At 39.7% G+C, this 25,650-nt stretch overlaps 2 protein-coding genes across 2 annotated transcripts; one reads left to right on the top strand and one right to left on the bottom strand.

Moving 5' to 3' along the window:
• The first annotated feature begins 102 nt into the window (after positions 1–102).
• LOC123667765 (WD repeat-containing protein 7-like) lies at positions 103–10,402 on the top strand. The gene is made up of 7 exons (XM_045601603.1): positions 103–181; positions 2,234–2,419; positions 2,783–2,909; positions 4,808–4,985; positions 8,123–8,249; positions 9,256–9,426; positions 10,123–10,402. The coding sequence occupies exons 1-7, from the start codon at positions 103–105 to the stop codon at positions 10,293–10,295; spliced, it is 1,041 nt and encodes a 346-aa protein (XP_045457559.1). The 3' UTR covers positions 10,296–10,402.
• A 7,316-nt stretch (positions 10,403–17,718) lies between these two features.
• LOC123667763 (putative ATP-dependent RNA helicase TDRD12) lies at positions 17,719–24,975 on the bottom strand. Its single transcript, XM_045601602.1, has 4 exons — positions 24,572–24,975; positions 22,599–23,407; positions 18,441–22,190; positions 17,719–18,266 (listed from the first exon to the last, which is right to left on the bottom strand). The coding sequence occupies exons 1-4, from the start codon at positions 24,847–24,849 to the stop codon at positions 17,719–17,721; spliced, it is 5,385 nt and encodes a 1,794-aa protein (XP_045457558.1). The 5' UTR covers positions 24,850–24,975.
• Between the last annotated feature and the right edge of the window lie 675 nt (positions 24,976–25,650).

Below are 25,650 nucleotides of genomic sequence, written 5' to 3'. Positions count from 1 at the left end.
AAAACTAGTGTGACATAATTAAAAGTTAGTGATGTACCTAATAGGCTAGATGTAACAGCTCTGTACTATGATAAACGTGATTGCTTGTTCAGATAATGGTTAATGTTAAAATCGTTTACAGGTACAGCTGGTAATAAGAGACACAAGGATGGCAACAGTAGGAAGAGTTCTATCGTCGAGGGTAAGTACTAATTCAGATATCTCGATACCCGTGGACGGAACACACATTGCAGCACAACCAATAAATAAAATAATATTTTTGTACAAAAGGAATCAGTTTTCGAATTTACTTAAAAAACGCGAAAAGTAAATATTTCCGTGCTACCGTTCAAAATTTAAAACGGTACTTTTCTAGTCGACTGTTGGGTCAGAGTTGCTACGGTCAATGTTAGTGAGACAGCGTGATGACATCCGAATTCAAATTCAAAATGAAATTCACTTATTCCGAATGTAGTTATACAAAGTGTGTTACATGTTACATTTGTACTGATGCCGTTATTTTAAAGTAGATTTAGCGGAGATACAATCAGCGTATTGACGAAGCTAAAACAACCGGGAGCAAGTCACTCTCGGCACTGTGCCAGCAACTCATTTTATCTACAGAGCAAGAGACCAGACCACCAGATTTTAAGTTAATAGAGACAATCAATGACAATACATATACAGAGCAACATTGTAAGAGCTACAAGCTACTAGCTGTGACCCGCGGTTAGATGACCGCGTTAATTTGAACGTAAATATAATATAGTCTATATAGCCATTTTTTTGACCCAGAGGAAATCCCTAACGGATGGCTCGAGCCAGGGGGAGCTGGAGGGTATGTCCGATTCGCACGGACTGAAACCTTTGGGGTATTCTTTCGCTCGCCTGGAGCGAGGTCGCGGGGACGCTAAGCACTTCCGCGATTCCGACACAAATGACTATGAAAGACAATAAAGACATATATAGCGCAACATTGTAAACAGTTACAAACTACTCGCTGTGACCCGCAGTTATATGACCGCGTGTTTTAATCAAAAATATAAATTTTAACAAAATTATAATACAGTCTTAGCCTTTCTCGGCAAAAAAACTATCCATCACAAAAATAATTTTTCAAATCGAACCTGTTCTATCTGAGATTAACACGTTTAAACAAAAAAAAAAAAATTAGCTTTATAATACTTATTATAATGAAACAACTTTTTTGGTTTTTATTGCGGTTTTTTTTAAGTTTTATATATGCCTGTCATTTCGGATATTTTACAACCAACATGGTCCCAGGACCAGGACGGACGCCGCGTTGGCGCAACGGTCACAGCCACGGATTGTACCTATTGCGCTGGCGGTTGCGGGTTCGATCCCCGCACATGAAAAACATTTGTGTTGGCCATACAGGTGTTTGCCGTGGTCTGGGTGTTTGTGCAGTCCTTGTGGGTCTCCCCATAGTGCCTCAGAGAGCACGTTAAGCCGTCGGTCCCGGTTGTTATCATGTACACCTGATAGCGATCGTTAATCATAGTAGGGAATATGTCCGCCCACTCGCATTGGAGCAGCGTGGTGAATTAAGCTCTGATCCTTCTCCTACATGGGGAAAGAGGCCTATGCCCAGTAGTGGGATATTACAGGCTGAAGCAGGATTCTTTTTTTATGCAAACAAGTGTACAGCTTACCTGATTATAAGCAATTACCGTAGCTTATAGACGTCTGCAACTCCAGATATATCGCAAGCGCCTTGCCGACCCAACCCCCAATCCCCCGCCCAGGAGTTCTCGTTACCTTACTCACCACAGGAGCACAACGCTATCTGAGAACCGTATTTAACTGTGATCTTCTGTAAGGTTGGACACTTCCACGGTCGGGCTGCTCCAGATTTCTAGCAGATTATTTCCTGTCTTGCTCTATCTCAGTAAAAATAATTTAGTATGATATTCAGTCTGAAACATCTCATTGCTGGTCATAGGCCTCTTCATCCATGTAGAAGAATGATTGGAGTTTAATTCACCACGTTGCTCCACTTCGGGCTTGCAGATATGTCCCTTACTATGAGTAACGATCGCTATCAGATATTTATGATAACAACTGGGACTGACGACTTGACGTGCTCTCCGAGGCATGGTGGGGAGACCCACGGGGACAGACATCAAAACCGGAAAGAAATATGTGTACAAGCACAAATATCCACCCCAGTCGGTGTGTCAGGCGACCAGTCGCATCACTCGAGCAGAGCGGTAACGTAACGGTAATCGGCCAGGGTTCACGCTGAGCGCGTCCAACAACCTGGGCCGGCTGACGGCGCTGGCGCTGACGCACCTGCTGCTGGCGCCCGGCAGCGCGCGCCTGCCCGCGCACACGCCGCTGCGCCGCGCCGCCGTGGACCTGCTGGGCCGCGGGTTCGCCGTGTGGGAGCCCTACCTGGACGTCAGCCACGTGCTGCTGGGTGAGTGTGCGGGCTGCCGGCCCTTAGTGCTGACCACCTGCTGCTGGCCAGGACACCCCAGAAACGACCCCAGCCTACAGTAATGATCGCAACATTGAGGTGATTGATGTGTGAGAACTATTATATTGTTCACTTCACGAGTCACATTTGCTCGAAGTTATCGATATTGTAAATATGTCGCATACTAATTGTTTGATTGAAACACAAAATTTTTCCTAAGACTGGATTTAACTGATTGACTAAAATAGGTTTAGTCGAGTATATTTTTTTCTTTTTGTCAGATTGATAAAAAAAAATCTAGGCACTAAAAAAGTTTCTAGAATTCCAGAATCTTTCATATTATTGTTAATTTCTTATTGTTAGGTTTACTGGAGATGTGCTCGGACGCGGACAAACTGGTCCCGTCCATGACATACGGCCTGCCATTGACTCCTCAAGCGGACTCCTGCCGCACCGCCAGACACGCGCTCACGCTCATCGCTACAGCCAGGTCAGTGAATAGTCTTAGTTATAGAATACGTTTTAGTTTTCAATTACAAAATTAAAATTCTCAACATATATCTCATATGGCTCTCAATTTCAGTTTTTAATCACCTATAATAAATTTAACTAACATCATATATTATGGTGTTCCTTCTAAAAAACCCTGGCTTCATGTAAACTGACTCTTATTTAGGTAGACAATACACTAGCACAAACGCCGAGATCACGACAAACATCTATATGGCCAATACAAATGTTTGTAGTGAGTAGGGATCAAACCCGCGATCGCCAGCGCAACGGCCAGTGCTGTAACCGCTGCGCCAACGCGTCGTCAATTCCTTGCAATTTTCTTGGAAATTAGAGTATTTTATAGTCATGTAGTTTCTTTTGTACAACTCAAGTCTTTTTAAGACAGAATCACAAAGTAAGGGGGCATCCATAAATTACGTAAGTTATTTTTTTCGATCAGTTTAGACTTCCCCTCTCACTCTTAGGTGAGATTTAGTGAGATTTGCCTGGACCACTCCTCCCCATACGGGAGATTGACACTGACTATAATAGAAATTGATGGAAAATAATAAACTGCTCAGGTATATACTATAGTTAATTTATTTAAATTAAATAAAATTCAAAACAAAACTAAATAACTTTAATAGCCATGAAATTTATTTTAGCAGGCAAAATGAACATTCAAAATATATATCTTTAATATCTGTAATATTTTATGTTTTGAAGTTGATGTGCGATTTTCAATTATCCCCTCCCTCCTCGGTTTAAATGAGATTTGGTGCGATTTCATTGGACCCCCCCGACTCCCATTCTGAGCTAACGTAGTTGATGGATGTCTCCTAATCTCCTGTACCTACGACGTACCGTTTCTGATCAAATGTCTCTTTTCTAATGAAGCCACTATGTTTTATGAGCCGGTTGTAACATGACTTGTAAATAATCAATACAATTACAAATGTCTAGACTATAACGAACATATGTCTGGCGTGTACAGTAATTGACGACGCGTTGGTACATTGGTCACAGCACTGATTTGTGACTGTTGCGCTGGCGATTGCGGTTTCGATCTTCGCACATAACAAACATTTATATTGGTCATACAGATGTTTGCCGTGGTCTGGGTGTTTGTGCAGTCCTCGTGGGTCTCCCCACCGTGCCTCGGAGAGCACGTTAAGCCGTCGGTCCCAGTTGTTATCATGTACACTTGATAATGATTGTTACTCATTGGGATAGGAATATATTCGCCAACTCGCATTAGAGCAGCGTGGTGGATTAAGCTCCGATCCTTCTCTTACATGGGGAAAGAGGCCTATGCCCAGTAATGGGATATTATACGCTGAAGCGTACAATAATTTGTCATCATTGCGGGGATCCTCTTCCGACTTCGTCCTAATCTCGATAGGAGACCCAAGGGAGAGGACGGAGCTTCACTTTTACGACTGCTCTTAAAGGCCTTATCTTTTTCGGTTAGGTAAGCTTAATATTCGGCCTTCCAAATAAATGACGCTGTGATGCCGCTAAGTATTGGTGTCAGCCAACACGCTGGAGTTATACATCCACTTTCGTTGGCCGTTTTCGGCGTTTACAACCGAGACTGCTCGCGAGCCCGTCTCACCGATACCCGTTGGAGTTGTACATCTACTATCGTTGAAAACGTTCAGCGTTTACAACCGAGACTGGTCGCGAGCCCGTCTCACCGATACCCGTTGGAGTTGTACATCTACTATCGTTGAAAACGTTCAGCGTTTACAACCGAGACTGGTCGCGAGCCCGTCTCACCGATACCCGTTGGAGTTGTACATCTACTATCGTTGAAAACGTTCAGCGTTTACAACCGAGACTGGTCGCGAGCCCGTGTCACCGACACGTCAGATTGACTCCCGCGCTCGCCCGCAGGCCGGCCGCGTTCATCACGACGATGGCGCGCGAGGTGGCGCGCTGCGCGGGCGCGGCGGCCGGCGCGCCGCCCCCGCCCGCCGCGCTGGCGCTGCACCGCGGCCGCGCGGAGGTGCTGCGCGGCGTCGAGCTGCTCATCGAGCGCGTGCACGCCGACGTGGCCGAGCTGCTCGTCGAGGTGACCTGACCGCCCCCGCCCTAGCTCGACTGTCTGACCTCACCTCGGTGCTGTGACCGCCCCCGCCCGCCGCGCTGGCGCTGCACCGCGGCCGCGCGGAGGTGCTGCGCGGCGTCGAGCTGCTCATCGAGCGCGTGCACGCCGACGTGGCCGAGCTGCTCGTCGAGGTGACCTGACCGCCCCCGCCCTAGCTCGACTGTCTGACCTCACCTCGGTGCTGTGACCGCCCCCGCCCGCCGCGCTGGCGCTGCACCGCGGCCGCGCGGAGGTGCTGCGCGGCGTCGAGCTGCTCATCGAGCGCGTGCACGCCGACGTGGCCGAGCTGCTCGTCGAGGTGACCTGACCGCCCCCGCCCTAGCTCGACTGTCTGACCTCACCTCGGTGCTGTGACCGCCCCCGCCCGCCGCGCTGGCGCTGCACCGCGGCCGCGCGGAGGTGCTGCGCGGCGTCGAGCTGCTCATCGAGCGCGTGCACGCCGACGTGGCCGAGCTGCTCGTCGAGGTGACCTGACCGCCCCCGCCCTAGCTCGACTGTCTGACCTCACCTCGGTGCTGTGACCGCCCCCGCCCGCCGCGCTGGCGCTGCACCGCGGCCGCGCGGAGGTGCTGCGCGGCGTCGAGCTGCTCATCGAGCGCGTGCACGCCGACGTGGCCGAGCTGCTCGTCGAGGTGACCTGACCGCCCCCGCCCTAGCTCGACTGTCTGACCTCACCTCGGTGCTGTGACCGCCCCCGCCCGCCGCGCTGGCGCTGCACCGCGGCCGCGCGGAGGTGCTGCGCGGCGTCGAGCTGCTCATCGAGCGCGTGCACGCCGACGTGGCCGAGCTGCTCGTCGAGGTGACCTGACCGCCCCCGCCCTAGCTCGACTGTCTGACCTCACCTCGGTGCTGTGACCGCCCCCGCCCGCCGCGCTGGCGCTGCACCGCGGCCGCGCGGAGGTGCTGCGCGGCGTCGAGCTGCTCATCGAGCGCGTGCACGCCGACGTGGCCGAGCTGCTCGTCGAGGTGACCTGACCGCCCCCGCCCTAGCTCGACTGTCTGACCTCACCTCGGTGCTGTGACCGCCCCCGCCCGCCGCGCTGGCGCTGCACCGCGGCCGCGCGGAGGTGCTGCGCGGCGTCGAGCTGCTCATCGAGCGCGTGCACGCCGACGTGGCCGAGCTGCTCGTCGAGGTGACCTGACCGCCCCCGCCCTAGCTCGACTGTCTGACCTCACCTCGGTGCTGTGACCGCCCCCGCCCGCCGCGCTGGCGCTGCACCGCGGCCGCGCGGAGGTGCTGCGCGGCGTCGAGCTGCTCATCGAGCGCGTGCACGCCGACGTGGCCGAGCTGCTCGTCGAGGTGACCTGACCGCCCCCGCCCTAGCTCGACTGTCTGACCTCACCTCGGTGCTGTGACCGCCCCCGCCCGCCGCGCTGGCGCTGCACCGCGGCCGCGCGGAGGTGCTGCGCGGCGTCGAGCTGCTCATCGAGCGCGTGCACGCCGACGTGGCCGAGCTGCTCGTCGAGGTGACCTGACCGCCCCCGCCCTAGCTCGACTGTCTGACCTCACCTCGGTGCTGTGACCGCCCCCGCCCGCCGCGCTGGCGCTGCACCGCGGCCGCGCGGAGGTGCTGCGCGGCGTCGAGCTGCTCATCGAGCGCGTGCACGCCGACGTGGCCGAGCTGCTCGTCGAGGTGACCTGACCGCCCCCGCCCTAGCTCGACTGTCTGACCTCACCTCGGTGCTGTGACCGCCCCCGCCCGCCGCGCTGGCGCTGCACCGCGGCCGCGCGGAGGTGCTGCGCGGCGTCGAGCTGCTCATCGAGCGCGTGCACGCCGACGTGGCCGAGCTGCTCGTCGAGGTGACCTGACCGCCCCCGCCCTAGCTCGACTGTCTGACCTCACCTCGGTGCTGTGACCGCCCCCGCCCGCCGCGCTGGCGCTGCACCGCGGCCGCGCGGAGGTGCTGCGCGGCGTCGAGCTGCTCATCGAGCGCGTGCACGCCGACGTGGCCGAGCTGCTCGTCGAGGTGACCTGACCGCCCCCGCCCTAGCTCGACTGTCTGACCTCACCTCGGTGCTGTGACCGCCCCCGCCCGCCGCGCTGGCGCTGCACCGCGGCCGCGCGGAGGTGCTGCGCGGCGTCGAGCTGCTCATCGAGCGCGTGCACGCCGACGTGGCCGAGCTGCTCGTCGAGGTGACCTGACCGCCCCCGCCCTAGCTCGACTGTCTGACCTCACCTCGGTGCTGTGACCGCCCCCGCCCGCCGCGCTGGCGCTGCACCGCGGCCGCGCGGAGGTGCTGCGCGGCGTCGAGCTGCTCATCGAGCGCGTGCACGCCGACGTGGCCGAGCTGCTCGTCGAGGTGACCTGACCGCCCCCGCCCTAGCTCGACTGTCTGACCTCACCTCGGTGCTGTGACCGCCCCCGCCCGCCGCGCTGGCGCTGCACCGCGGCCGCGCGGAGGTGCTGCGCGGCGTCGAGCTGCTCATCGAGCGCGTGCACGCCGACGTGGCCGAGCTGCTCGTCGAGGTGACCTGACCGCCCCCGCCCTAGCTCGACTGTCTGACCTCACCTCGAACTTTAGAACTTTGAGAAATGTAGTGCTACCAATTGCATTACTTTCGTGCCTCTGTCGAGGCCCTGAAATTCGTTCTGTCGCTGAAATTATCGTTATTAACCGACTTCAATATATATGTTTTTTTTTATGTATGTTCGGGGATAACTCTGTCGTTTATGAACCGATTTTGATAATTCTTTTTTTGTTGGAAAGGATATATCCCTAGTTTGGTACCATGATAAGGAAATCAAGATCTGATGGTTGGATCAGAGAAATCGAGGGAAACACTCGAAAATCCGCATAACTTTTTATTCGGTGAACCGATTTTGATGATTTTTAATTTAATCGAAAGCTAATGTTTGTCATGTGGGCACATTTAAATTTCATCGAGATCTGATTGCAACTTTTTAAGTAATCTTTGATAATAAGTATTTACTTGACTATTTTTTCGTCTACCTACGTTGCTTTACTTGTCGATATAATTGAAGTCGGTTTTTCTTCGTTTGCCTGCAAACACAATTATTTTGGACATTTAAAGATGTAAGAGTACAATATTATCACTACAATTACTCGAACGCCAAATAATATCACAAAACTTTAATAGGTTATGGACATTATCCTGCACTGCGTGGACCAATCACATCTCAAGAGTAAAGGTCTGAATGAGGTATTCCCCGCGATCTGTCGCTACAACCAAGTCTCGCACTGCCCTGCGACTAGAAGAATCGCAGGTAAAATATAATTAGTATTTAAATAACTTCTTAGATATCATTGACTAAGTTAAAATTGTTTTCGTGTTGCTTAATCTTTGTACATTTGTAAGCTTTAACTATCATTACTTATAATATTCTATTTACAGGTAAGTTACCACTATGATATATGATTTTTTTTTTTTTGTATGTGTCTACATTAATTGAACTTTGATTTTTTTTATTACTATTAAAAATAAAAATAAAAATATGGTATAGGAAAAAATAAAAATATGGAACGATATATGGTCCACCACACATTCATTTAATCACTTTATTTAGAATATTTTTTAAATCGCTCGATTATTAAAATGTTAAACCTCTTGACCTGTAGTCTCATATAGATCTGGTATTCGTGTGGCAGTTAGTAGCTAAACGGATTAATTACCCTCCACCTACCAGGCTTATGGTGTACCTGTATATTAATTTTATTGATTTCTCGGTTATATTTTTCATTATTTTCCTGTTTAAACATAGCCTACGCCACTTAGTGATAGCTTTATATTCATGAAAGAATTTTTATTGACAGTCCAATAGTTTTTTAGTTTATTCAACAGTTAAAAGGACTTTTAATGACGTTTTCAATTAAAATGACTTTTTATAACGTTTGCGGGGCGATACTAGTCGCTGGCAACATTTTCCCCTGGTATACTGACTTTTGTACTAATTCCGGTGATGCCGATGGGATACGGGGCAGTTAGCTTATCTACGAGCTGCCTGAGACCTTTCCATTTGCTAAAAGCGTGTTTTCTTAATTTACTGATATGTTAATAAATCACTGCATATCAGTGGATCATTTTTCCCTATTTTATTGATATTCTATTAAATCGCTGTATCTAGTGTGCAGCCACACAGGCCAGCTGACTATCTACGAACAGCGTGCCTCCTCGGAACTATCAGTTCTATCTTCCCTATTCTACTGACTTCCTTAATCTTCCGACTTACCCAATCGACCGACTTCCCTAAACTACAACTCACTGCACCCCAGTGGGCAGCCACACGGGCCAGCTCGCCATCTACGAGCTGCGCGCGGGCCGCTGCCAGTCGCTGGCCGCGCACTCGGGGCCGGTCACCGCCTGCGCCTTCAGCCCCGACGGCCGCTACCTCGTGTCCTACGCCACGGCCGACAACCGACTGTCCTTCTGGCAGAGCACCGCTGGTACGGTCTATTAAACAATATTATTGTATACTTTGTCTATAGGATTTTTAGAGCTAATGGTATGGTATGAAAAGTTTTTATGCGTTGGTACAGGTATCGGCCTGAATATTGAGCATTCGATGATAAAGCGGGGATCGCTTTGCAAATTGTACTAGGCTCGCAAACAAAAAATAATTTAGTTTGCTAAAAACATAAATGTTTTTAGTACTGATTAATTGTTTTTATTTATATCCATAAGATGTTGATGTAAATTTGAAGGCTAGCGCTCAATATCTGCGCCAATAAATGCCAAAAATAAATCTTGGTCTAATTTTTTTATTGTGTTTAAAAACACATTCATGGTCGTCTGTTACTAAGTTAAACAACCTTATTCGTGTGTTTTAAGTAAAAGCCTACATATATACACATTTTTTAATAAATGTACGTATATTTTATACATAATAGTACATAATAAGACTTGGGAGATATACACGATTCTTTCGTACTTCGAGCTAATTTTTAATATTTACAGCGAAACTAAATGAATAAATAGTAAATACAACATTAGTCTCTAAATGTAATTATTTTTAATAAATCTTACACAAAAATCCCGATTTAATAGTATCATCACAATAATAACCTTTGTACTAAATCACAAGAACTGCTTCGCCTAGGTTAGTTTCTTCAATTTTTAAAATTAAATAATATATTTTACAGGTATGTTTGGTCTCGGCGCGGCTCAAACTCGCTGCGTAAAATGCTACAGCACTGCGCCAATGGCAGACGTGGCTAGACTAAACCCGGCCAGACTAGCCAGACTGGTCTGGACTAATTCTAGAACCGTCACACTAATGCTAGCTGACGGTTCTGAAACAAGATTCAACGTGTAGACAATAACAATTATCGAAATATTTTATCAGAATAATATATTAAAGTAAATTATTACATGTACTAATAAAATTAATATATATGCAAATGTTACCCAATGTAATGAAAACTTACCTGTTTTATTTCATTAGCCGTCATTTTAGCTTAACTACGTTTCGTGACTGTTAATTCTAATGTACGCTTCACGCTTCAGCCTGTAATATCCCACTACTGGGCATAGACCTCTTTCCTCATGTAGGAGAAGAATCAGAGCTTAATCCACCACTCTGCTCCAATTCTAATGTTCCTCTTGCAAAATCTAAATTTAAATAGATTTTCTTATTTTAATTTTTTATTGACGGTTTCCTAAATTACTATTTCCCTTGAGTCGTTATTGAAAATCAATAAAACAAAACTTGTATGGTGATATATATGGATTCAAAGATAAAAAATTTGCACCTTAATTTGTGATTCACGCTTACCTTATACATTGCTCCAAACCTAAATTTACCTTTAAAAGCTAATGACTTCTTAATATATTATTGTTGTTGTTCGAAATAAGAGTAATAGTAAAAAGATTGTTACAATAAAGTATTATATTCATAACTAACTTAAATTGGTGATATTTTCGTAACTATAGGCTATATTTTGGACTATAAATACAGGTCATATTGATTTAAAAGTTATTCAATCCCTCAGTAACATAGTTTTGTTCTTAGTGTAATAAGGAACTGATGATCTGCAGTAAGTTACACCTTAATACACAAAAAACTATTTGTTAAAAAAAATACTTGGCCGTCTACAAATATGACCATGAAAATGCCAAAAACAAAAATTCATACGTTTGTCATCTGATGTAAAGCTTACGCAATATGTTTACCTTATAAAATTATTAAAATTTAATCTAGTAGCAAAAATGTATAAAATATAGCACAATTATATATATTAAAGTCACGAATAACAAGTCATGTATAAGATTCACAAAAAGTACATTTTCGAAGTATTATTCAAACAACTGTGTATAACATGAAAAATTATTTATTAACAACTATTTTTACTTATTAACAATACTGACCTTTTTAAAATATTTAATCAATTGTTAAAATGTACTAATAAATTAGTCTATATTAATAATTATTTAAAATTTACAACATATTTGTAATAAAATCACTTTGTGATCTTTATGGTCCAAAGCTTTCTACTATTTCAAACATACTCTAAATCAAATTTAAAAAAAAAAACAACTTATGTAAAGTTTTCGATAGGCCACTGGTTGATCATCGTGGTACGACGACAGCAAAGTCGTACATAATGAAAATGAGCGGTGAATTATATTTGACAGTATTTTAAATTGATAAATGAAATAAGCTGAAGTAAAACTAAGATAATAGTAGATTGCAAAATTTCAAATTATCGCAATATATTTTTTGCTTTAGTTTTATAATAATTATATATACGGACCCTGAATAATTTGTTCTGTGTTTTATTCTTAACACTTTTGGAGAAACTGTCCACTAGCTCTAAATTACAATTATTACTAACAAATGTAATAACATTATTTAAACTTACCTTTTGATGGTCAAAGGTCAAAATGTTGAATAATTAGTTTAGATTAGTTTTATATTTAAATTGTTATTTTATTTAATATTAAGTATAATTTTGTCGTGATAAACAGAAAGTATTATTTATTTATGTGTTTATTGCCACCATGTAAATTATTGATGTTATTAAATAAATGCATCTTATTTGAAATGTTTGTCTTTTATTTTTTATCACTTTTATGAGAGCTTAATTTATAAAAAAGTTTCACTACTAGCTTGGAACTGTGGAAACGGATTAATACCTTCAGAGCTAAGACGGGCAGCAGCGTGTATGGAGCGACAAGTCAGCCCTGCGGTCACAAACTCACCCAGCGTGATCAGTGGAAAAAAAGAGTTCGCTGCAATTATTTTGATCCTCAATTCCCGTTCATGAATTGTGTATTTTCGAGTCGATCAATACAAATAGGCTTCAATTGCACCTTCGAATCGACATTTTACGAATTTAAATTATCTTGCTTCTCGTGTTTATACTGAGATTATTAATATTTATATCAAAACATTCGATATTCTTGTGAATATACATAATATTGTTATAATTATATTGCGACGCAATTGTTAGTATGTCTACATTATGAAAAACATCACACATACTGGGGCCCTATTATAACAACCAAAACAGTTAAGATTATTGAGGTAATATTTGACAGATGCTCCAAATTACGCGAATCGTTTATATTTCAGTAATATAGAAATAAAAAAAGTGTGTGTACTTATGTACGCACGTAAGAAGTTATACTTCATTGGCTAGCTAACTTCACGTTGCTAACTTCTTCTTCGTTAAATAGCTAACTACAGGTGTCGGTTGTTTGTGAAAATTAACTCTCATCATTTTTCCCTAACGCGCTAAAAGAAGTATAACTTCAAAAAGATATTTTTACAAAAAATATATGTGTAGGTACCTAAAATATAAATGAAGAAGTTAAATAATAAACGCTTCCCACTCAACAGCCCCCAGTAGGATTTATTCCTGGGTCGGTGGTCCAGAAACACCTACAACACACAAGCACAAATGCCCAGTCCACGGCAAAAACCTCTAAGCTAGCGCTGTGACCGCTGTGTCATCGCTTCGTGAAACGTCGTGTTTTGTATAAGATTCTTCAACTTCATTACATAGTATAAAACAAAGTCGATTCCCGCTGTCTGTCTGTCCCTTTGTATGCTTAGATTGTTAAAAATACGCAACGGATGTTGATGAGGTTTTTTTAATATATAGAGTGATTCAAGAGGAAGGTTTGTGTGTATAATATATGCGTTGTAAAGTAGAGAAACAAGTAAATAATTTTTAGAGGTTTTTAATGAGATGTCGTGAATTAACACATTTTTTGCGCTTACATTGCAAACGCTGGTTGAACCCTGCGAGATTGATCAAAATAATGTATCTATAGTATTGTACACCTTGAAAAAGTCTACAAAAAAGTCCGCGATGGTACTCATATGTTTTTTAAGTATTTCTTTTTTGAAAAGCCGTGCATAGATATTACCTTTTTGTCACAGTGCGATCAGTATGCTAAGTGGTCCGAGGTGGTGCGAGACTGGTGACCTGTAATATTTTATACCTAGCATAGGCATCAGACTCGCATCAACATTGCCGAGGTTCGATTTTGGGTAAACGATAGCTATTTTTGACGAACGTAACACGATCTCCGGCTTTAAATCCTTTCGATTATTTTTTATGGGGTTACTTCAAAGAATCAGTTTACGAGAAAAATGTTTCCAATGAAAGAGTTATGAGAAAAATTAAATAATGTAGCCAAAATAGTAAAAACCAATGAAAAGGCTCGTAGAAGTTTACGAAGAAACTTTATAAGAAATGAGAAGTGTTGGTTATGCATAAGAGCAAGAGGAAGGCATTTTGAGCATTTACTGTAACAAAAAAAGTTTAATAAAAGGGTTTTTACAAAAATAGTATTTTTATTTTCTCCTAAAATTATCCTATGATATTGAATAAAATAAGATTTTTTAAATTTATTCCACATAATTATACCTTTTTGTAATCTGTACGAGATGTAGATGTGTTTAAAATAAGGTTACCATACATTTTTTTTACACCAGCTTTGTTCAAACTTCAGTTCATAAACTTTTAAACGTAAAATTTGTACCTAGTTTTTGGTCGAATTTTCTTGTTGTTGTTAATAATGCTTGAGTATCATTTTAATTAGGAAGACTTATGTATTCCTAACTACCTTGAATATAAAATAACACTAAAATTAAAAACAGATAATTATGGTAAAATTTATGTTAGATAATAAGTCTCACTACCCGCCGTAGCCCGTTGGTCCACTACTTACGGGACATCCTGTAAAAAGACATTCCGTAGTATATTTGGTATCAGCATAGCCGTGCAAAGCGGGGCGGGTCGCTAGTTTTTTATATAGACAAGATAGGAATTAAGAAGATACTTGTCTAGCAAAATATTATGTGTTTCTATAGACTTTAAAATAAAACAATTTATATTTTAAATTTATATTTATTACAGAATATGTTACTGTTAATAAAAGCTTACAAAGATTTTTATACCTACTGAGATACGTTTTCTTATACTATACTTAAGTTTCTTTATTATATAAGGAATATATATGGCTCAATATAACATTATGTAGGCCTTAGTATAACATTAGGTATATGGTTGTATTTGTTTTTTCACTGACCAGTCTTAGGAACTAGAAACAAATGTACGAAAATTAAAACAAATTACATAGCTACTTATTAAACAAAAACCTAGAATTAATGAAAAATGCGTGCGTACAAAGTACACACATGTTGCGCATGAGCGTAAAATTTTTACATAAAACGTTGCCGTTTCATCTGTAAAAATGTTACCCTCATATGCGCCTAAAGAAAAAAAATATTAAAAGATATTTATTTAAATAAGCATAGAAACACTAGGTTACAACAAAAAAAAAAAATCAAGCTACTAAACGATGCTTGATGATAATAGCATTTATCTTCTATAACAGCACAAACTTTTATAGCGATAAATTAAACATAAGACTTATTATCCTTAAAAATATGCAACTTAACTAGAAAGCAGTAAATAAATCAATAAGGCCAAAAAAAAGTTGAAAACCGGACAGATTCTTTTATTAAAATTTGAAAAGGCAACAAAATTACGCTGGATTTTTCAAGTTTTAGTAAAAAAAATGTACTTTTTTTAGGTAAGCGATCCAGTAAGATTTCAAATACAATCTTTCTTTATTGTCCAAAAGTAAATAAAAAATCAATGTACAAAGGCGATTTTTTCGCTAAAAGAGCGCTCTTTTCCACACAACTTTTGGGCAAAAAATGATATTAAGAGAACAAAGCGGAAAAGATATAGAAATAAAAATGATTTCACATATATGTATAACTCATACTCATAGTAGGGAATATATCTACCAACCCGCATTGGAGCAGCGTGGTGGATTAAGCTCTGATCCTTCTCCTATATGGGGAAAGAGGCCTATGCCCAGTAATGGGATATTACCCATGTAGGAGAAGGATCAGAGCCTAATCCACCACGCTGCTCCAATGCGGGTTGGCGGATATATTCCCTACTATGAGTAACGATCGCTATCAGGTGTACATGATAACAACCTGGACCGACGGCTTAACGTGCTCTCCGAGGCACGGTGGGGAGACCCACAAGGGCTGCACAAACACCCAGACCACTGCAAACACCTGTATGGACAAATACAAATGTTTATCATGTGCGGGGATACAATCCATGGCTGTAACCATTGCGCCAACGCGGCGTTTAACTTACATACATACATACGTAATTCAGGTGTTGTAAAAATCAGGAAAATTTAATTTAGCACCTCACCAGTCTTTCGTAACATGTTTTAGGGCGAATCATTTCCAGTATTAATCGATATAAAGTAATATTAACATTATAATAAACGTATCTATTACACGTTACTTCTTACTTGTAAAAGTTTAACAATGTAGACTTAAGATCCAGAACAATAAAATGTGGACTTAAGACACACAAAAAGGTCATCTTAGTGCATAACACGTAATCATTGTTATCCAGGTAACCTTACCTGAAGGTAAGTTGTATACAGTACAAGTTTCGAAAACAATACAACAGTTTTAGTACTTATTAGTATTAAATAAATAATAAAACAAAATATAATACAAATGTACACATTATAAATATACACAAAAAGTAATAGATACATTTACAAACGTAGTCAAATTTAATAACAGAATTACAAACACTTAAAAACGCGCATAATTATGACCTTAAAGCTTGCATTTCCTTAAAACAAAACTGTACAGTTTTGAGCATTAAAATGGATCCTTTTTTTTTATACAACTATGTCGGCAAACAAGCATACGGCTCACCGTAGACGCCTGCAACATTAGGAACACTGCAAGCGCGTCACCGACCTACCCCCGATTCCCTCCAGGAGCTCTGGTCACCTTACTCGCGGGAACTTGCTTCGCAAATTCTAATTACACTACTGACAGTAGTAAGACATATGACAATATGAGCGCCAAAAACTATATTCTCTAAGAGTAAATGAGGAATTTTGGCCATTTCTCCTACAGAATCTATATTTCGATTTGATGACAGATCATGTTAACTTATTGTTCTCTAATGTTTACGCGAATCTCACTCATTATAATGAAACAACTTTATCGGAATTTATCGCGGTTTATTAAGTTTTTTAAATGCTCGACGTTTCGGATACTTTCCAGCAACCATGGTCACAGCACTAACTTATTAAAATAAACTTAATTTAAAATGACAATTCAAAGGGGCTTTTAAATCTAAGAGTTACGAAGGTTCACGAGTAAAAATAAAAAATAGCTCTATTTTTTTTTATGTCACTAGGTCGGCAAACAAGCGTACGGCTCACCTGATGGTAAACGATTACCGTAGCATATAGACACCTGCAACACCAGAAGCATCGCAAGCGCGTTGCCGACCCAATCCCCAATCCCCCAGGAGCTCTGGTCACCTTACTCACCAACAGGAACACAATACTGCTTAAAAACAGTATTATTTTGCTGCGATCTTCTGTAAGGTCGAGGTACTTCCCCAGTCGGGCTGCTCCATATTTTGAGCAAGAAATTCCTGCTGTGCCCTACCTCAGTTCCTAATAATCCTCTATTCAAATAAACTTCAAAAGCATATTCGAAAAGTCATTAAATAAATTAATACAAATAAAAAATTTACTATCGTAACGTAAGACGTGAAGGAACGACTATCACTTATCGAGTATTTTGAGTGGTAAAATGATGGGACCTGGTTATATACTCTCACTAATTGAGTTTTCTCGCTTATCCTCAATGACAATGTAAGCCTTTGCAATTTATTGCTCTTATAATAGAATTATCCCATTACTTCTAATCTTAGGAGTCATTAAACGACCACGAAAAAAAAAAACAAATGGAATGTTCACAGATATGATTGTGTATACCAAGTTTAAATACTTTAAAAGTATCTTAAGCCCTTCTGGCCATTCTCATTTTTCCCTTACTTTATAATAAACATTTCAAAAATAAATCATTCTGTTATAAAGTAAGTTATATTCTTCTACATCATTGTTAGACTAGAACCGGTTTCATTAATCACAGCTGCGTCTATGTACTTTACTTACACGGTATTTACCGCTATCATCATTTTCAACTGATATAAAAAGTGAAAGTTTCTTCGAGTTAATTTTTTTAATTACCTAACAACTTTTTACTGGGTGCAGCGGTTCTGATTATTCTTTTTATGATACTGAATCGCCACGCCGTCTGCAACACTATCGGGATTTTAAAAATGACAATCGTGGTGTTTTCCGTATAAGTAAAACAATAGCGACCGTGAAAGCTTAAGAACTTATTCTGTAATTCAAGTCAAAATAAAATTTTATCGATAAGTGTCATCTAAAAATTCTTCATCTTCTGATTCACTTTCAACATCGTAAATATTCTTTATGATTTTCTCCATATGTGTCTTATCAACTTGTTCCTCGTCTGATGAGGTATCGATGTTATCCACATCATACACAATCCAATTTTTAGTATCGAAATCTTTAGTTAAGGAGAGCCATTTTGCTTTAAAAATTTTTACAAGTTTCACCGTAATATATAATCCATTTTTAACATGAGTAGACATGTCCTTATTGATGACTCCATATAATTCTATATCAAACCCATATTGAGTATCATTTACGTTACAACTAAACTTTAATGAACGCGAATCAATATCGATTTCATAATCTTCGACAGCAGTTAGTTGGATCTTTATATAAACCATATTTTTAGTTTGACGCCATAGTAGTTTTGGTCGACTTTTTTGTTCCGATTCTATTATTAACGGTTTTTCTATAGCGTTAATTGGCTGTGATACTTCTGACGACGTTAAATCATCAGAATCTAATTCTTCCTGTTGTTTAGTTTGGTCAACATCAAATACTTTTGTTTCATTACTTATAGAATTAACATCACTAGCGTATGACTCCCGTGTTTTATTGCTGACAGTGTTAAGATCATTAGAGTACAACTCATGTTTTTCATTACTTAAAGAATGAAAAGGTACAATTTTATTATCAACTATCTTCTGATCGTGTTTTTTTTCTTGAGTTGCACTGACGTCATCAAGATTAGCTCTTACTCCTTTAAATAGAGCACCCACAGATGCTTTATCCATGTTAACTTCCCATTTATCTAAGTCACTGTCGGAGTCAACTAATGGAACAGATCTTACTGGGTTCGATAGTTGGTATATCATGTCTTTAGCGCTGACTATTTCTTTATTTACATCTGATTTATTTTCAACTTCATCTTCGTTTTCTGATGAATATACCTCAGATGATGGCTTAGAATCTGATTCTTTTAACACAGATTGAATTTTATTAAGATATTCCCTTTCCTTAATGTTTTCTCTCGCCAAATTTAAGTCAATCATTAGTTGATTTATTACAACATCTCTGTCCTCATTAGTGTCTATTAAAGCAACTCCGTATTTATATCCATTTGTGAATTCAGCCATTTCTTTTGTAAAGTATTTGATGTACAATAATTTCAAATCACCATTTCTATCTTCATAACAGTTATCGAAAAACCAATTTTTACTAAAATCAGACCAATCGTCACCGGGCGGCTGGATTCCCATCAATCTGCATTCAATTGCTTGGAAAGGCAATCGATTAATGATAGACTCTGTTATTGGTAAAATACACTTTAAAGAAATATCTCTACAATCACCTTGATCCACAAAGAAACATTTCGCTTTATCTTCGTTTAAGCCGTCAATTCTAGCTCGTTCGTAAGTCGCATCGTCAGGGAATTCCGCCAAAACTAAATCACCCTCTTTTACATCAATACATTCACTAGTTTTATTATAGTTTTCAACATATTTTTTAATATCGCGCAACAAAGAACTCATGCAAGACTCAAATTTATTAAGACGCACAAAGAATTTATCCGGACTTTTGGAAAACGCTAAGAATACTGTAGACAATTCACTGTCCAAATATGCCCAAGTACCTTTCGGGAAGTTTTTAACAGGATTTTGACTTTGAGACTGTTCTATTTCTTTTTTCACGATAACGCCACTTTCAATGCACAACTTTTCTAGTTTATTAATATGATCGGGCTGTAACTGCGCGTGGTTATCTAACAGCTCCTTCTTTAAATTATGTTTCACAGCTGTCTCATTCATAGATGTAAATTCTTGACACGCTTCTAATGTATCAACGAAAACGCAGTTTCCAAGTGTCAAAGCTATGCGTCCTTTTATGAAAAGGTCATCGTTTCTCGTTATTTTGTTCAGCTGGTTCATCGCAAGATCGGAAAATGTTATATCTTTATCTTTCGGTATAATATTTGTTAGTCTCACGAGTACTACAGACGTTTTAACATCTTTTAGCTCTTCTGGTAAATAATAAAGGTAAATATCATTGGTTATTTCATATTTCTCCTCGTCTATTAAATTTATAAAGACTGTTTTGGGATTTCCATTTGGATAATGATTTAAAATTTTAACGACTTGACAACGCACGAAAAAATTTAGATTCTTTGATACTGCACAAATGTCTCCAATTTTAGGAATACCATGGAGTCTTTTGTTACAATCTTTGCTATAGTACATTCCCATTTTCATGGAAAGTGAGCTATACGTTTGAGGGTACTTCGTGGTGACGCCATTCACAGTATTAGTTAAAAGGTTTGCGGAATATGTAACCGCGTTATGATAATGTAAAATTTTAAAGGTAATGTGACCTTCTTTAGGCATCCAATCTTTAGGATTATCATATTCTTTCAAAATTGTATGCCTTTCTTGACAATTATACAAATCAGGACACGAACCCAAAATGAGAAACTTTTCGCAAATGGGAACCAAATTCTGAGCTTTGATCACGTCTTTCTCCTTTAAAACTTTACTACATATTCCGTCCAAGAAATCGGGAACATTATTCGTACAACGTTTTATAAAATGGACAATTTTCGGTAATTGTTCCATGTTACTACCGTCAAGTATTATTTTAATTTTAACTTTTTCATTATCATCTTTAAAGATAGACGGATAATTGTCATTGAGAACGCAGAATCTTTTGCAGAACATCGAGAAGAACTGGGGTAAGGAAAAATGTAATAAATGGTGAGCATCTGTAATGTTCATGTGGGTCAAATTCCCATCACAACAGATAAGAATCGGCCCCACCAAAGGTTCTTCATAATCCGCCCAAGCTATGCTTAAATTATACAATTCGTGAACTGTCATATTATTATTACAAGCGAATACTACATGTTTAGATTTTTTGAGAGCCGTTTCTAACAATTTCACTTCATCGTCAGACTTACAAACTATTACCGTTCTCTTAGATTCGTCGATTTCCGTCAAAAATTCGAATACGATGTCGAGTTTATTATCAATTTCGACAAAACTAACTGAGGTACTAGCTTTGGAATACAGGACGCATTCTTGGAACGCGCTAATCGAAATCACTGTGTCAGGTGTTTTTTTTGCTAATGGTCCCATAAAGTCGCACCAAACACGTGACGCGATAACATACTGAACTTTTAACTCATTATTTGCTCTAGATTTAACCGTTTCTTTGATTTTAAACAAGAAATACTTCATCTCATCTGGGTACGTTACAGCTAAATGTTCACAATCATCGAAAACAAAGATCGATAGACGACGCAAGTCTACGCCGTAGTCAGTTAATTGCATTAAACGAATAAGATATGGCGGTGTTGATACTAATAGATCACAACCGTTCAACAACTGAGTAGTTATGTGAAAATTATCAACACCCGCGTAGCAACCTAACACCTTACTATCATTACCTAAAAACATTCGTGCCAATTCTTCGATATACGCCACTGATTTAGCTGTAGCACAAACGATTATACAAAGTGGACCTACGCTACACCCATCTTGATTTGCATCGCTTATAAAACGACATACTGCGGGTAAGTAGCCTAGCGTTTTCCCACTATTTGGAGGACTTATCATAAACAAACTATAGCCTCGTAAAATCGTTTTCCACGATACGCTCTGAACTATCATCGGATGATTGAAAGACATATTCTTAAGTATAAAATGTATGTGAGAGTTGAAGAATACATCTCTCATTTCATAAACTGGTTGAATACGTTTGTTTTTCTTAGTGTGCACCATGAGGATAGGGGCAACAAGTTTGTCAACGAAAACTGATAAACTAGGATCGATGTTTTTAAATGGGTTAACATTATTTTTTAATTTCATTTGTGATATTTCCTCTGATTTTTCTTTATTTTTAACTTCTGGAATAACTTTGTACTGTTCTTCTAATCTTTTTACTACTTCTTCTATCTCCTCTTCTTCATCTGGAACTTTATCGATACTTTTGCTATCAGAATAGCTTGACTCGTCTTTGTTCGATGTGTCTGAACTTGATATGCTACTGGTGCGCTTTTTATGACTATCAAACGCTCTTAATTTCATACTAAGAAGTGACGATCTTGTCAAAGACTTCCTTTTTTTACTAGAATCATCATTTTCACCAATTTTTGGTATTTCTATAGTTTTAGTTATATTTGAATCTTCTTGTTTTAATTCTCTATCCAGATTATTCTTAAGCAATTTGATTCTATTATAATAATTGGACAAAACTTTATTATTTTTTATTTCAACACTAGCTTCAGAATCAATTTCACCAAAAGTATGGTCACTGCTTTCATCAATATCGGGAACTTGTTCAATAGAATGTTTTTCTTGTGCAGCATCAACTTGGTCACAAGTTTCTGCATCTATTGTTTTCCAATGCTGAGGGTCTAATCCTGGTGGTCCATATGCTATTTTTTTCACATCCTTCTTCGTACTTTGTTGTTTGACATCACATATTGATCCTGTAAATATTAATAACTAAGTTATTAGAGGAAAAACTTAGTAACAAGAATTAATTAAGGATTCCCTCCAAGCTTGTCATGTTGGATCACACTTTCAGCTATGCCCCAACAAATATTACGCCACAAGAGTTCGAAAAATTTGAAACATTTTTTTATTTTAAAATAAAATAGGATGTAACACAGGTCACACACTCAAGTGGGGGGGGTGGTTTAAAAAGGACAATCTCGGCAAACATCACCAAGGAAGAGGAGGTAATAGAGGGGTAGAGGTAGGGGGTTAATAAATTGCTGAAAAGCATTGATGGACATGAGACATGATTAATGGACGACCCTTAAAAAGTAAACTGCAGTTGCGTATTAGAGGTGACATATTTTTTTATTTGTCAAGAGTGTAAGCAGATAACTTACCAGTATTTGAACTAGCTCTTTCATTACTCTGAGTCTCCTGTTTGGATGGTTGGTTTTTGTTAGTACATTCCTCATTAACATTTTGTTTTTCCACATTGAACTTATGTTTCTTTTGAATTTTAATCATCTTGTCTCTATCAATCTGATTAAAAATATGTAGCTTCTTACACAAACTGCTATTATGAACTTTTTTCTCTTCAGTTGTATTTGTAATACTTTCCTTATTAACATGGATTGATTGCTCGTTGCTATTTGAAGTAGTACTACCTGAAGTTTTTTTTATTTTGCGTAAAGTTTGACTAAATGCTTCATTGTCATTTTGAGATTTGTTCGTATCTGAATCCGATTGATCGATAATCGAAGGCTTCTTTAATTTAACGTAACCACGACCTAATGCCTCTTCCTCGATATCTTTACAAAGCTCCAAGTCTTTCATTTTATTCTCGAACATCTTATAAAGTGTTCGATTGTTATGTTTCTCTAGATTAGATACAGTTAATGCTGTTTCCATATCCTGAGATAGCTGTACAACTGTTGTTCGCTTTTCTAAAGATTCCACACATTTTTTTTTTAATGAAGCATTTGTTGAGTAATATTTCTTGATTTCTTCGACTACATTCTGAGTTTCTGTTATACTGAGTTTAGTTTTTAAATTTCCAGAAATTAGTTGTTGGTAGAAATCGCAAATATCAAACTGGGCAAAATTAGATTTGATTAAAAGTTTCGATAGTTGTTTTAAATCAACATCGTTTTTGTATTTTATTAACAATTCCCCATATTTGTGTATGTTGTCATCAAATATGGAAGTTCTGAAAACAGAATTTATGTAATAATTACATATACAGCACATGAATAAACATTGTTAAGTTTAGACAAATAGTACAATTCTCTAGTAGTATTTTGATATTTTTAACCGACTTCCAAAAAAGGAGGAGGTTCTCAATTTGACTGTTTTTTTTTAACCGACTTCCAAAAAAAGAGGAGGTTCTCAATTCGACTGTATTTTTTTTTTTTTTTTATGTATGTTACATCAGAACTTTTGACTGGGTAGACCGATTTCGACAAATTTTGTTTTAATCGAAAGGTGGTGTGTGCCAATTGGTCCCATTTAAATTTATTTGAGATCTAACAACTACTTTTCGAGTTATATCTAATAATGCGTTTTTACTTGACGCTTTTTTCGTCGACCTACGTTGTATTATACCGCATAACTTTCTACTGGATGTACCGATTTTGATAATTCTTTTTTTGTTGGAAAGGGGATATCCCTAGTTTGGTACCGTGATAAGGAAACCAGGATCTGATGATGGGATCCCAGAGAAATCGAGGGAAACTCTCGAAAATCCGTAATAACTTTTTACTGGGTGTACCGATTTTGATAATTTTTAATTTAATCGAAAGCTGATGTTTATCATGTGGTCACATATAAATTTTATCGAGATCTGATAACTACTTTTTGAGTAATCTTTGATAACGCGTAGTTGCTTGACTATTTTTTCGTCGATCTACATTGTCGATGTAATTGAAGTCGGTTTTTTTTTTGTTTGCGAGCAAACACAATTATTTATATAATTTTGATGACTGCCTCCTGTCCTTTTCTCTTTAATATTATCTCTATAAATAAAAGCTTACTGTTAGAAGCCAATATATGATTTTCATATTACATTTATTAAAAAATCAAAAAGTAAAAATATTACAGGAGGTAATTCGAAAATAGGTCATCTCATAATTTAATTTGTTGAACAAATTATACCAGATCCTTATTCTGAGTATTCGCTTTAATATAATGCCTTTCATATTAAGTCTAATATAAGGTATTTAAAAAAACAATTTATAAAATCTAGTCGACTTGAGAACCTCCTCCTTTTTTGAAGTCGGATATAAAATAGCTAATTACAAGCGAGTTTGCTTTCAAATTTAGTTGCAGGTGGAACCTGGTTTATTTGCAAATTACCCCTTCATTTAGCACTTACCGTCTATCTATGTATGTTGGCGAAAACCAAACTTCTGTACTATCCGCAAATACAGTTTTCATCAACGTCGATGCTGCAGTGGTCCAGTTATCGCATTTCTGTATCTTTATCTCCTCATTTTCAATATCCAGCGTTGTTTCAAGCGGCAAAATTCCGTATAAACCGATTTGTTCAAAAATACACTCATCTTTCGCAACGTTAGGATCACACACTTCGACCCATATCAAATGAGGATTTAAATAGTAAATAACTTTTACTTTATAGCAATCGGGGGGCATTTTAAGTAGGTACTATTAATTATTTTATATGACAGTATATTGTTGGAATTAAAAATGCCCTAATACCGGCGCTAAGCACGATTTCTTATGTCAGCAACTAAAAGTTTCAGTTCATTTTTAAATGCACCATACCATAGGATAAAAATGTTTAACTCAAATTCTTTAGAGAATCAGAGGCAAATCAATATAATATACGTAAGATAATAAACGATAATATACGATTCTAAATTAAGTATTTATATGAAAAGAAGTCTTGATAATACCACTTATTAAAATCGATATCGATAAGGCCGAAATTAACGTTTAGAATGCAGCAAGCTTCGTAACGTTACTGATTACCATTATAAAATACCGGTTAATAGCGTTAATTTTTTTCTGATACCATAAAACGGGGCTAAAAGGCACGATTTCAAAGTTTACACGATCACTTCAGCCTGTAATATGTAATATTCCACTGATTGGCATAGGCCTCTTTCCCCATGTAGGAGAAGGATCAGAGCTTAATCCACCATGCTACTCCAATGCGGGTTGGTGGATATATTCGCTACTACAAGTAACGATCGCTATCAGGTGTACATGATAACAACCGGGACCGATGGCTTAACGTGCTCTTTGAGGCACGGTAGGGAGACCCACAAAGACTGCACAAACACCCAGACCACGTCAAAGATGTGTATGGCCAATACACATACTTGTCATCTGCAAGGATCAACCCCGCAACCGCCAGCGCAACAGACACAAACCAGTGCTGTGATCGTTGCACCAACGTGTCGTTTGCACGATAACTTTTCCATATTCTTG

Source organism: Melitaea cinxia, chromosome 29 (assembly GCF_905220565.1).
Source record: "Melitaea cinxia chromosome 29, ilMelCinx1.1, whole genome shotgun sequence".
Lineage (NCBI taxonomy): Eukaryota > Metazoa > Arthropoda > Insecta > Lepidoptera > Nymphalidae > Melitaea > Melitaea cinxia.
This window is presented reverse-complemented; position numbering and strand designations above follow the sequence as displayed.

Bases quoted from the DNA above. Each gene is read 5' to 3' on its own strand.
- LOC123667765 (XM_045601603.1), top strand. From the start codon at position 103: ATGTTAAAATCGTTTACAGGTACAGCTGGTAATAAGAGACACAAGGAT. The intron at 2,910-4,807 runs GTCAGTGAATAG...GCTCGCCCGCAG, and splicing joins ACGCTCATCGCTACAGCCAG to GCCGGCCGCGTTCATCACGA. The intron at 9,427-10,122 runs GTACGGTCTATT...TATATTTTACAG, and splicing joins CTTCTGGCAGAGCACCGCTG to GTATGTTTGGTCTCGGCGCG.
- LOC123667763 (XM_045601602.1), bottom strand. From the start codon at position 24,849: ATGCCCCCCGATTGCTATAAAGTAAAAGTTATTTACTATTTAAATCCT. The intron at 22,191-22,598 runs GTAAGTTATCTG...TAATATTTACAG, and splicing joins AAGAGCTAGTTCAAATACTG to GATCAATATGTGATGTCAAA. The intron at 18,267-18,440 runs GTGCAACTCAAG...ATGAAACAAAAG, and splicing joins AGCTAATCTTGATGACGTCA to TATTTGATGTTGACCAAACT.